At 44.1% G+C, this 13819-nt stretch overlaps 1 protein-coding gene and 1 long non-coding RNA gene across 3 annotated transcripts in view; one reads left to right on the top strand and one right to left on the bottom strand.

The window, feature by feature from the left end:
• LOC143782831 (uncharacterized) overlaps nt 1–4994 on the bottom strand; it is a 108097-nt gene extending 103103 nt beyond the window's left edge. For both annotated transcript variants that reach the window (XR_013217056.1, XR_013217055.1), the window contains exon 1: nt 4908–4994. This is a non-coding gene — a long non-coding RNA (uncharacterized LOC143782831). The remainder of the gene's footprint in view (nt 1–4907) is intronic.
• The window catches only part of ZNF704 (zinc finger protein 704), a 282103-nt gene that overhangs the window by 138676 nt on the left and 129608 nt on the right, over nt 1–13819 (top strand). Inside the window, exon 5 of the mRNA XM_077270719.1 lies at nt 3178–3278. Coding sequence (XP_077126834.1) covers nt 3178–3278 — 101 coding nt within the window. The remainder of the gene's footprint in view (nt 1–3177; nt 3279–13819) is intronic.

Below are 13819 nucleotides of genomic sequence, written 5' to 3'. Positions count from 1 at the left end.
TCATAACAGACATGCAGCAAGCGACATGTGACAACATGCACCATGCGATGACATGCGCCATGCGACAACATGCAGCATGCGACATGAGACAACATGCGATGACATGCGCCATGCGACGAAATGCAACATGCACCATGCGACGTGCTACATGTGACAACATGCGACGACATGCGCCATGCGACGACATGCGCCATGCGAAGACATGCAGCAAGCGACATGTGACAACATGCGCCATGCGACGACATGCGGCATGCGACGACATGCAGCATGCGACATTAGACAACATACGGCGACATGCGCCATGCGACGAAATGCAACATGCAGCATGCGACATGCTACATGTGGCAACATGCGATGACATGCGACATGAGTACATACTCACCATCACTTGTCACTTTGTTCCCCGAAGCCAGTGTCATCTGTAAAAAATATTAAAATAATAAACGAACACTATACTCCCTGTCCGCAGAAATCCAATTAAAACGAGTGTCCCTCGACGATCTCCCGTGGAGAGCAGGAGCATCAGCTGATGCGACCGCTCTCCAGGGGCTCCAGGAACACAATGAGGGGAGGAAGGTATCCTTCCACAATGTATTCCCCACAATGTATTCCTACGCCCCTGTGAAAAAATAGTCCCTAGTCTCACTTTATGGCACTGCTGTGTGAGAAAGTTCCCACGCAGCTTTTTGCCATAAAGTGAGACCAGTGAACTATAGTAACCTCAGTGATGCACTGCAGGAGCCATTGTCTCCTGTCAGTGTGTCACTGAGGGTCCTATAGAGCAGTGACATCGCCCGATGTCACTGTTCTATAGGGGAGATCGTCGTGGGACACTCGTTATTAATTGGAGTACGGCGGACAGGTAATATACGGTTTATTATTTTACGTTTTTTGCAGGCGCTGAAGTATGGTAAGTATGGTTAAATGAAGAATAATAAAATACTTTTTCCCTAATGTGTGTGTGTTTTATTAACCCTTTATTAGTATTGGGTTAATAATGGATAGGCGTCTTATTGACGCCTCTCCGTTATTAACCCGGCTTAATGTCACCTTACAATAGCAAGGTGACATTAACCCCTTATTACCCCATATCCCACCGCTACATGGGAGTGGGAAGAGAGGGGCTAAGTGCCGGAATTGGCGCATCTTACAGATGCGCCATTTCTGAGGCAGCTGCGGACTGGTATTTGTAGCCGGGGGGGGGGGACCAATATCCATGGCCCCTCTCTAGGCTATGAATATCAGCCCACAGCTGTCTGTGTAGCCTTTCTGGCTATAAAATATAGGGGGACCCCACTTGCACAACAAGTCTGCGGCTCCCATAGACTTACATTGGTTGTGCACTACACTGCGGATTTGATGCAATTGTGTGCGGCAAAAAACGCTGCGGATCTGCAATCAAATCCGCAACGTGTGCACACAGGCTTAGCATTTAGTGAACCTAGCAAAAAAGCCAAGCAAAAAACAAGTGTGGGATTGCACTTTTTTTGCAATTTCATCGCACTTTGACTTTTTTTCACATTTTCTGTTACACGACGTGGTAAAACCAATGGTGTCGTTCAAAAGTAGAACTTGTCCCGCCGAACATAAGCCCTCACATGGCCATATTGATGGAAAAATTATGGCTCTGGATAGAAGGGGAGCGATAAACGAAAAAAGCTCCAGGGGTGAAGGGGTTTAGAAACATGGATATGGACATATCTATGGAAATAGACATAGATATATAGATATATCTGTATGTATTCATCTATCTATCTATCTATCTATCTATCTATCTATCTATCTATCTATCTATTTGTTATCTATCTATCTGTCTATTTGCCATCCATCCATCTATCCATCCATCCATCCATCCATCCGTGTGTAATGGAGTGTGGGTTGGACAAATGTAAAAGAGGAGGTTGGACAGAAATGACATCACACATCTTTTTGAAGATGGGGGGGAGGAGGGAGGGGTTTGGGTGTGTTTTGAAGTGGGTGCGGTAGATTTGGGCTTAGAAGTCAGTGCAATGCATCATGGAACTTGTAGTATTAGAGCACAGTAAGTCAAGGAGAAAGGAAGTTGTCGATTAACCCCATAAGAGCTGGATCCAGCACTGAAGATGTGCTGCTACAGCATGATAAAAGGTAATATTGCTAAAATAAGTGGATGTTTTCAGTGGCACATAATAGCAAGATTTATGAAAAAAAAAAAAAGTGTTTATTGTAGTGGACAACTTCTTTAAGCTACTGATGTCTCAATTAATTTTACTTTTATTGGTAAGTTAAGTTAAGGTTCAAATGGGGGAGGTTTGGGGGGTGGGGGGGCGCCAAACTTATCCTTTGCCCCGGGTGCAGGAAAGGCTAGATACACCTCTGCAGCATTAGCACAGCATTGCAGAATCCCATTGAATTCAATGGGCTGTGTTGTGTAGGCAAAAATGCATACAATCTGCAACGTGTGCATATAGCCTTAGACATACTATTAACATAGCTTGACAACTGTCAAATTGATGACTGCTACATCTGCGGTTCATGAAGCATCTACCTTCAGTTCTGGTGCAGATACTGCTTTCCTTTCCCCCAGTCTTGTTCTCTGCCATGCATGTCCATTCACGTCACAGCTCAGCTGTGTTCCTCCTAGATTTTTACATTTGGTGGATGCATCTCTAACAGGTCAGATATTTTGATGGGGTGAGAAATTTGAAAAATGACATTCAATGACAGCACCAGATAGAGACCAAGATCTTGCAACTCATCCTACTGCAATGCTATGTGTCGATAGCGAGGGTACGCCTGCTTTTTACAGCCTGAAGTGTTGAAAATAGCTGAGAAATCGCTGCGCTAACTTACTTTTGACCATAGGGAACTAAAAGAGCGGGGAAGGGTTGCTACTGCTGTAAACTGTCCCCAAGGAAAAAAAATGTAATCTGAGGTCACAGGATAGGAAAGGAAGCAAAATAAATGTCTTCTGGTCACGTGTTTTTACTGTTTGTATTGAGAATTTATCATGGTACATTTTCCCTCTATTTGCATCACATATACAGTACTGCTGTAGCAATAACAATATATAATATTGAGGGTTGCTAACAAGATGTATTTTATACTTTATATTTTCTTTTTTTAGGGTTGTAAAAACGATATGTGTAACATTTAATGTTCTAATAGTCTTTCCCTTTGTTCAACACTTTTCTGTAGAACTCCATGAAAGTGATGTTCAAATGTCTTTGGAAGAAATGTGGGAAAATACTGAGCACTGCAGCGGGAATCAAGAAGCACATCAGGACCATTCATCTTGGGTAATTGAGTCTGATGTTCTTTTTAATCACTGGTTCACAGCGTTAATAACAAGGACTATATCTTCAGGGTAATTTAAAAAATCGAGTCGCATGTATGGGAGGGATAATTCCACAGATGTGATTACTGATAATCAAATACTGTGATGGTTACGAAGACGAGTGCCACTAACTTGAGGCCCTTTTGTGCTTTCCTTTCTCTTCACTTTTTTGCTGTCTCCCTTAAAGGGTTTGTAGGCAGAACGCCCCGCTCAGAGCCGCTGGGCTCACTGATCGGCTGCCGACGTGACGTCAGCGTCGCAGCCAATGCCACAGACCTAGAGCAGCGCTGAGACTCTCCGGTGGACCCGGGTAGGGTGAGTACAGGGCGGTTTGTTGTTTTCTAATAGCCTGCAAGCTGGGATGAACTTTTAGTGAAAGGAACAACCCCTTTGACTGTCTGCAGTGTGCCACACCTAGGAAGCGCACACTCACACACAAGCGAGCATGCACATATGCTTGCACGTGGCCACACCTATTTGTCCCTGCAGCCTCAGCGCCACCATGCGTCAGACTGTCCTGTTTGTCTTATTATTATGATTATTTCTGTGTCTTAGCAGGAAAACACCCCCAATTCCCTCCCGCTCCTTCCCAGCCCTGAATTGGGGTCCTGGGCAGCCATATGATTGGGTTAGTTACACAAGCTTCTGTGCAGAAAAAGATGTTACTTCTGCCGGCCGGCCTCTAAAAATCATCCCCGGGGCGCCTGCTGAAAATCTGCCCCCTTCACGGTCCGGGATGCGTATAACGCCATCATTTCCAGAAGGCGGGCTGCAAGGTCAATAAGCACTCCTAGCCACGGCAGGGATCTCGATGTGAGGCATGCGAGGAGGCGGCAGGGTAGCGTCCTTAGCTGCAAACAGTCACTGGAGAGGGGGGGAGGGGAGGTGCTTCAGCCAATCACTGGGAAGGGGGGGCAGGCGCTTCAGCCAATCACTGGGGGAGGGGCAGGTGCTTCAGCCAGCCACTGGGGGGGGGGCAGGTGCTTCAGCCAATCACTGGGAAGGGGGGGCAGGCGCTTCAGCCAGCCACTGGGGGGGGGGCAGGTGCTTCAGCCAGCCACAAAAGACGGGGGAGAGGGGAGGGCAGGCGCTTCAACCAATCGCTGGAGATGGGGGGGCAGGCGCTTCAGCAAGTCACTGGAGGGGGGGGGAGGGGAGGGCAGGTGCTTCAACCAATCGCTGGAGGGGGGGGCAGGCACTTCAGCCAGTCACTGGAGGGGGGAGGCAGGCGCTTCAGCCAGTCACAAGAGGTGGGGGGCAGGTGCTTCAGCCAGTCACTGTAGGGGAGGGCAGGCGCTTCAGCCAGTCACTGGAAGGGGGGGGGGGGGGCGGCGCTTCAGCCAATCACTGGGGAGTGGGGGGGCAGGCGCTTCAGCCAGTCACTGGAGAGGGGGATGGGGAGGCGCTTCAGTCAGTCACTAAAGAGGGGGGGCAGGCGCTTCAGCCAGTCACTGGGGAGACAGAGGGGCTGAGGGGGGGTTATACACCAAGGTTTTATTTGCACACATACAAGGCTTGCAGCACAAGTACAGCTCTACTCCTTATCGGCGTCACCACAAAAGATTCCATACAGGACTTGCCTTTCACTCACCGTTATCTCAGTGACGGAAATCAGTCGCGTTATTACCGGTACAGCCTCTACAAGGGAACAAACCACAGTGATAGAGCCGGCTTCCTGATTTACCGCGCATGCGCCGGCTTCTGGGCTCACTCTACCAATACCGTCTAGTACTGGGGCGGTCCCGGCCATTAACGCTTCGTTATCCCTGTGTCTTGTCATGTTAGAATAGAAGGCGGGAGCAGCCACACATACACCACAAAGACAGACGTATCTATTATATTATTATTTAGAATACACATAAATAGACACTGGCGCTTCACCTGAGAAGAAGGAAGAGAATACATAAAAGTGGCAGAAGCTGCTGGTGATGTGACAGGGTCTGTGTACCACCCTATTTGTAGATGAAATAATAAGTAGTAGAAAGAAGTGACCACCCGGGCTAAAGAATAAACCTTAGTTTTGGGAATATAGAGAAACTGACTACCCAGGACCTACTATGTAGATGTTTATGGTGTCAATTGCACAGAAGTTGTGCTGGAGGGGCCTAACTGTTCTAATAATAACAAACTGTAGAATGATGCTGTTAATTCGCTTATAGACTTCAGCCTCTTTCAGACTTCCGTCGGTACGCGGCCGTCACTAAGTGTCGGTGCGACGTACCGACGGACGTTGAAGTTTTTTTAGCACAACGTGGGCAGCGGCCGCAGTGTTTCAACGCGTCCACTGCCCCTTGTGAAGTCCCAGGGAGGAGGGGATGGAGTTCCGGCCGCGCCTGCGCAGTTTAAAATGCAGGACCTGACGTACAAAAAAACGTTCCCTTGAACATTTTTTCGTTACGACGGCCCGCCAAATACCAACGCATCCAGTGCACGACGTATGGAACGTGTGTCCATACGTCGCGATGCGTCGGTAATACAAGTCTATGTGCAAAAAAACGCATCCTGTGGGCAACTTGGCAGGATGCCTTTTTTACACAGAACGACGCATTGCAACGTCTTGTAAAAGACGGAAGTGTGAAAATAGCCTAAGTTTGTTGGTAGCGGTGAGGTGCTTTCACGATGACAAGTGCAGAGTCCGTTTTTAGGACCAAATGTTAGTGTACTGCAGGGTTGTAGATAACAAACCTTCCGGTTCAGAATGGCATGGAGCGCCGTAGCAACCAGGGAATGATGCGGGAGCGTCCTCCCCTCCAAAGGGGTCCTCCTGGCTGGCCGCAGAGAACCACCGGCTTCAGGCGTGCCCCAGCCGGAAGCAACGCCGAGGCTGTGGCGGAGTGCGGAGGGGGCGTGTCAAAAAGATGTGAGATGTCACACGGCTGATAGACGGGCGCGTGCAGGGGCCAGATTAGTCCAACGTGTTCCTTCTTCGTCAGGACTATGTCTCCCCTGTATAGCCCGTCCTTCTACAGTGTCGCCCACCTGTCGCCTCTGCTGCTTAATTAGGTGCTATGTGTAGCAGATTTTGTAATTAATTGGAATAACTTGCGTTCATGCTAAAAAGTTTCTTCTAGCTGCCTTTAGAAAACAGGGGTATGAAACACATGTTAAAGCATGCAACGATTATCTTGAATGTTGAAAAAGTAGATATACAGGGTATATTTATGGAGCATTTGTTGCATCAAAAAAGGGGACACGTGTTTTTTTTATACTGAAGATATGCCCTTTTAGTAATAAAATCAATACTTGCTACATATACCATATTTAAAATATGAATTGTGCTTGAGGTTAGAACGAAAGATACTTTATTGAATGTAGATTTTGCTAAATTAAAAAACAATATTCTATTAATAATATAAACTAAAAGCAATTTGTGTCGAACTGAAAATCAGGTAGACTATGCCTGAAGGAATATTAAAAGAAAATGTATTTCATTAGTTAACCCCTTTACCCCCAAGGGTGGTTTGCACGTTAATGACCGGGCCAATTTTTACAATTCTGACCACTGTCCCTTTATGAGGTTATAACTCTGGAACACTTCAACGGATCCCGGTGATTCTGACATTGTTTTCACATGACATATTGTACTTCATGTTAGTGATAAAATTTATTTGATATTACCTGCGTTTATTTGTGAAAAAAACGGAAATTTGGCGAAAATTTTGAAAATTTCGCAATTTTCCAACTTTTTTTATGCAATTAAATCACAGAGATATGTCACACAAAATACTTAATAGGTAACATTTCCCACATGTCTACTTTACATCAGCACAATTTTGGAACCAAAATTTTTTTTGTTAGGGAGTTATAAGAGTTCAAAGTTGACCAGCAATTTCTCATTTTTACGACACCATTTTTTTTTAGGGACCACATCTCATTTGAAGTCATTTTGAGGGGTCTATATGATAGAAAATAACCAAGTGTGACACCATTCTAAAAACCGCACCCCTCAAGGTGCTCAAAACCACATTCAAGAAGTTTATTAACCCTTCAGGTGTTTCACAGGAATTTTTGGAATGTTTAAATAAAAATGAACATTTAACTTTTTTTCACAAAAAATTTACTTCAGCTCCAATTTGTTTTATTTTACCAAGGGTAACAGGAGAAAATGGACCCCAAAAGTTGTTGTACAATTTGTCCTGAGTACGCCGATACCCCATATGTGGGGATAAACCACTGTTTGGGCGCATGGCAGAGCTCGGAAGCGAAGGAGCGACATTTGACTTTTCAATGCAAAATTGACTGGAATTGAGATGGGACGCCATGTTGCATTTGGAGAGACCCTGATGTACCTAAACATTGAAACCCCCCACAAGTGACACCATTTTGGAAAGTAGACCCCCCTAAGGAACTTATCTAGATGTGTGGTGAGCACTTTGACCCACCAAGTGCTTCACAGAAGTTTATAATGCAGAGCCGTAAAAATAAAAAATCATATTTTTCACAAAAATGATCTTTTTGCCCCCAATTTTTTATTTTTCCAAGGGTAAGAGAAGAAATTGGACCCGAAAAGTTGTTGTACAATTTGTCCTGAGTACACTGATACCCCATATGTGGGGTAAACCACTGTTTGAGCGCATGGGAGAGCTCGGAAGGGAAGGAGCGCCGTTTGACTTTTCAATGCAAAATTGACAGGAATTGAGATGGGATGCCATGTTGCGTTTGGAGAGCCACTGATGTGCCTAAATATTGAAACCCCCCACAAGTGACACCATTTTGGAAAGTAGACCCCCTAAGGAACTCATCTAGATGTGTTGTGAGAGCTTTGAACCCCCAAGTGTTTCACTACAGTTCATAACGCAGAGCCGTGAAAATAAAAATTATTTTTTTTCCATAAAAAATTATTTTTAGCTCCCAGTTTTGTATTTTTCCAAGGGTAACAGTTGAAATTATAACCCAAAAGTTGTTGTCCAATTTGTCCTGAGTACGCTGATACCCTATATGTGGGGGGGAACCACCGTTTGAGCGCATGGCAGAGCTCGGAAGGAAAGGAGCGTCATTTGGAATGCAGACTTAGATGGATTGGTCTGCAGGCGTCACATTGCGTTTGCAGAGCCCCTAATGTACCTAAACAGAAGAAACCCCCCACAAGTGACCCCATATTGGAAACTAGACCCCTCAAGGAACTTATCTAGATATGTTGTGAGAACTTTGAACCCCCAAGTGTTTCACTACAGTTTATAACGCAGGGCCGTGAAAATAAAAAATCTTTTTTTTTCCTCAAAAAATGTTTTTTAACCCCCAGTTTTGTATTTTCCCAAGAGTAACAGGAGAAATTGGACCACAAAAGTTGTTGTACAATGTGTCCTGAGTACGCTGATACCCCATATGTTGGGTTAAACCCCTGTTTGGGCGCACGGGAGAGCTGGGAAGTGAAGGAGCACTGTTTTACTTTTTCAACGCAGAATTGGCTGGAATTGAGATTGGACGCCATGTCGCGTTTGGAGAGCTCCTGATGTGCTAATTTCACAGAAAAAACCCATAAATGTTAAAAATCTCTTTATTAAACAATAGATTAAAAATCTAGTGTATGCAAAACCATCACCAGAAGATAGACACTTGAAAAATAGAAAAATAACCTAGGGAGGTGCCTATCCCTATAACCTGTCGCTTAGTATGCACCCTACCTATCAGCGGAGGTTGGCACCCTAACCTGCGCAGTGGCGCTGTTGTGAATTAGACTTTTTTGGCTCCCTCTTGTGGTCACTAGTGATATGACTCTGGGATTGTCTTTCCTCAGTTTGGCACTCACCTGGGTCGTTAGTCCAGGGGTGTTGCTATATGAACTTCCTGAATGCTCAGTCTGGTGCCTGGCATCGTTGTAATCAGATCTTTCTGTTTGCTCCAGTCTGCTGGTCCGGGTTCTTGCAAGATTAACCCCTTCACCCCCAAGGGTGGTTTGCACGTTAATGACCGGGCCAATTTTTACAATTCTGACCACTGTCCCTTTATGAGGTTATAACTCTAGAACGCTTCAACGGATCTTGGCGATTCAGACACTGTTTTCTCGTGACATATTGTACTTCATGATAGTGGTAAAATTTCTTCGATATAACTTGCGTTTATTTGTGAAAAAAACGAATATTTGGCGAAAATTTTGAAAATTTCGCAATTTTCCAACTTTGAATTTTTATGCCCTTAAATCACAGACATATGTCACGCAAAATACTTAATAAGTAACATTTCTCACATGTCTACTTTACATCAGCACAATTTTGGAACCAACATTTTTTTTTGTGACGGAGTTATAAGGGTTAAAAGTTGACCAGCAATTTCTCATTTTTACAACACCATTTTTTTTTAGGGACCACATCTCATTTGAAGTCATTTTGAGGGGTCTATATGATAGAAAATACCCAAGTGTGACACCATTCTAAAAACTGCACCCCTCAAGGTACTCAAAACCACTTTCAAAAAGTTTATTAACCCTTCAGGTGTTTCACAGGAATTTTTGGAATGTTTAAATAAAAATAAACATTTAACTTTTTTTCACACAAAATTTATTTCAGCTCCAATTTGTTTTATTTTACCAAGGGTAACAGGAGAAAATAGACCCCAAAATTTGTTTTACAATTTGTCCTGAGTACGCTGATACCCCATATGTGGGGGTAAACCACTGTTTGGGCGCATGGCAGAGCTCGGAAGGAAAGGAGCGCCATTTGACTTTTCAATGCAAAATTGACTGGAATTGAGATGGGACGCCATGTTGCATTTGGAGAGCCCCTGATGTGCCTAAACATTGAAACCCCCCACAAGTGACACCATTTTGGAAAGTAGACCCCCTAAGGATCTTATCTAGATGTGTGGTGAGCACTTTGACCCAACAAGTGCTTCACAGAAGTTTATAATGCAGAGTCGTAAAAATAAAAAATCATATTTTTTCACAAAAATGATCTTTTCGCCCCCAATTTTTTATTTTCCCAAGGGTAAGAGAAGAAATTGGACCCGAAAAATTGTTGTGCAATTTGTCCTGAGTACGCTGATATCCCATATGTGGGTGTAAACCATTGTTTGAGCGCAGGGCAGAGCTCGGAAGGGAAGGAGCGCCATTTGACTTTTCAATGCAAAATTGACTGGAATTGAGATGGGACGCCATGTTGCGTTTGGAGAGCCCCTGATGTGCCTAAAAATTGAAACCCTGTACAAGTGACACCATTTTGGAAAGTAGACCCCTTAAGGAACTTATCTAGATGTGTGTTGAGCACTTTGACCCAACAAGTGCTTCACAGAAGTTTATAATGCAGAGCCGTAAAAATAAAAAATCATATTTTTTCACAAAAATGATCTTTTCGCCCCCATTTTTTTATTTCCCCAAGGGTAAGAGAAGAAATTAGACCACAAAAGTTGTTGTGCAATTTGTCCTGAGTACGACGATACCCCATATGTGGGGGTAAACCACTGTTTGGGCGCATAGCAGAGCTCGGAAGGGAAGGAGCGCTATTTTACTTTTCAATGCAAAATTGACTGGAATTAAGATGGGATGCCATGTTGCGTTTGGAGAGCCCCTGATGTGCCTAAACATTAAAAACCCCCACAAGTGACACCATTTTGGAAAGTAGACCCCCTAACGAACTTATCTAGATGTGTTTTGATAGCTTTGAACCCCCAAGTGTTTCACTACAGTTTATAACGCAGAGCCGTGAAAATAAAAATTCTTTTTTTTTTCACAAAAATGATTTTTAGCCCCCAGTTTTGTATTTTCACAAGGGTATCAGGATAAATTGGACCCCAAAAGTTGTTGTCCAATTTGTCCTGAGTACGCTGATACCCCATATGTGGGGGGGGAACCACTGTTTGGGCGCATGACAGAGCTCGGAAGGGAAGGAGCGCCATTTGGAATGCAGACTTAAATGGATTGGTCTGCAGGCGTCACGTTGCATTTGCAGAGCCCCTGATGTACCCAAACAGTACAAACCCCCCACAAGTGACCCCATATTGGAAACTAGACCCCCCAAGGAACTTATCTAGATGTGTTGTGAGAACTTTGAACCCCCAAGTGTTTCACTACAGTTTATAACGCAGAGCCGTGAAAATAAAAATTCTTTTTTTTTTTCACAAAAATGATTTTTAGCCCCCAGTTTTGTATTTTCACAAGGGTATCAGGATAAATTGGACCCCAAAAGTTGTTGTCCAATTTGTCCTGAGTACGCTGATACCCCATATGTGGGGGGGGAACCACTGTTTGGGCACATGACAGAGCTCGGAAGGGAAAGAGCGCCATTTGGAATGCAGACTTAAATGGATTGGTCTGCAGGCGTCACGTTGCATTTGCAGAGCCCCTAATGTACCCAAACAGTACAAACCCCCCACAAGTGACCCCATATTGGAAACTAGACCCCCCAAGGAACTTATCTAGATGTGTTGTGAGAACTTTGAACCCCCAAGTGTATCACTACAGTTTATAACGCAGAGCCGTGAAAATAAAAATTCTTTTTTTTTTTCACAAAAATGATTTTTAGCCCCCAGTTTTGTATTTTCACAAGGGTATCAGGATAAATTGGACCCCAAAAGTTGTTGTCCAATTTGTCCTGAGTACGCTGATACCCCATATGTGGGGGGGAACCACTGTTTGGGCGCATGACAGAGCTCGGAAGGGAAGGAGCGCCATTTGGAATGCAGACTTAAATGGATTGGTCTGCAGGCGTCACGTTGCATTTGCAGAGCCCCTGATGTACCCAAACAGTACAAACCCCCCACAAGTGACCCCATATCGGAAACTAGACCCCCCAAGGAACTTATCTAGATGTGTTGTGAGAACTTTGAACCCCCAAGTGTTTCACTACAGTTTACAACGCAGAGCCGTGAAAATAAAAAATATTTTTTTTCCCACAAAACTTATTTTTTGGCCCCCAGTTTTGTATTTTCCCAAGGGTAGCAGGAGAACTTGGACCCCAAAAGATGATGTCCAATTTGTCCTGAGTACGCTGATACCCCATATGTTGGGGTAAACCCCTGTTTGGGCACACGGGAGAGCTCTGAAGGGAAGGAGCACTGTTTTCCTTTTTCAACGCAGAATTGGCTGGAATTCAGATCGGATGCCATGTCCCGTTTGGAGAGCCCCTGATGTGCCTAAACAGTGGAAACCCCCAATTATAACTGAAACCCTAATCCAAACACACCCCTTACCCTAATCCCAACAGTAACCCTAACCACTCCTCTAACCCAGACACACCCAACCCTATTCCCAACCGTAAATGTAATCCAAACCCTTACCCTATCTTTAGCCCCAACCCTAACTGTAGCCCTAACCCTAGCCCCAACCCTACCCCTAACCCTAGCCCTAACCCTAGCCCTAACACTAGCCCCAACCCTAGCCCTAACCCTAGCCCTAACCCTAGCAATAACCCTAGCCCTAACACTAGCCCTAACCCTAGCCCTAACCCTAGCCCTAACCCTAGCAATAACCCTAGCCCTAACACTAGCCCTAACCCTAGCCCTAACCCTAGCCCCAACCCTAGCCCCAACCCTAGCCATAACCCTAACCCTAACCCTAGCCCCAACCCTAGCCCCAACCCTAACCCTAGCCCTAACCCTTGCCCTAACCCTAGCCCTAACTCTAGTCCTAACTCTAGTCCTAACTCTAGTCCTAACTCTAGCCCTAACCCTAACCGGAAAATGGAAATAAATACATTTTTCAATTTTTTATTTTTTCCCTAACTAAGGGGGTGATGAAGGGGGGTTTGATTTACTTTTATAGCGGGTTTTTTAGCGGATTTTTATGATTAGCAGCCGTCATGCACTGAAAGACGCTTTTCATTGCAAAAAATATTTTTTGCGTTACCACATTTTGAGAGCTGTAATTTTTCCATATTTGAGTCCACAGAGTCATGTGAGATCTTGTTTTTTGTGGGACGAGTTGACGTTTTTATTGGTAACATTTTCGGACACGTGACATTTTTTGATCACTTTTTATTCCGATTTTTGTGAGGCAGAGTGATCAAAAACCAGCTATTCATGAATTTCTTTTGGGGGAGGCGTTTATACCGTTCCGCGTTTGGTAAAATTGATAAAGCAGTTTTATTCGTCGGGTCAGTACGATTACAGCGATATCTCATTTATATCATTTTTTTTATGTTTTGGCGCTTTTATATGATAAAAACTATTTTATAGAAAAAATAATTATTTTGGTATCACTTTATTCTCAGGACTATAACTTTTTTATTTTTTTGCTGATGATGCTGTATGGCGGCTCGTTTTTTGCGGGACAAGATGACGTTTTCAGTGGTACCATGGTTATTTATATCAGTCTTTTTAATCGCGTGTTATTCCACTTTTTGTTCGGCGGTATGATAATAAAGCGTTGTTTTTTGCCTCGTTTTTTTTTTTTTTTCTTACGGTGTTTACTGAAGGGGTTAACTAGTGGGGCAGTTTTATAGGTTGGGTCATTACGGACGCGGCGATACTAAATATGTGTACTTTATTGTTTTTTTTATTTTATTTAGCAAAAGAAATGTATTTATGGGAATAATATATATATTTTTTTCTTTATTTAGGATATTTTTTTTA

The sequence above is a fragment of the Ranitomeya variabilis genome, chromosome 6 (genome assembly GCF_051348905.1).
Source record: "Ranitomeya variabilis isolate aRanVar5 chromosome 6, aRanVar5.hap1, whole genome shotgun sequence".
In the NCBI taxonomy this organism is placed as follows: Eukaryota; Metazoa; Chordata; class Amphibia; order Anura; family Dendrobatidae; genus Ranitomeya; species Ranitomeya variabilis.
The sequence above is the reverse complement of the archived record's forward strand: the minus strand, read 5'-3'. Positions and strand labels throughout refer to the sequence as shown.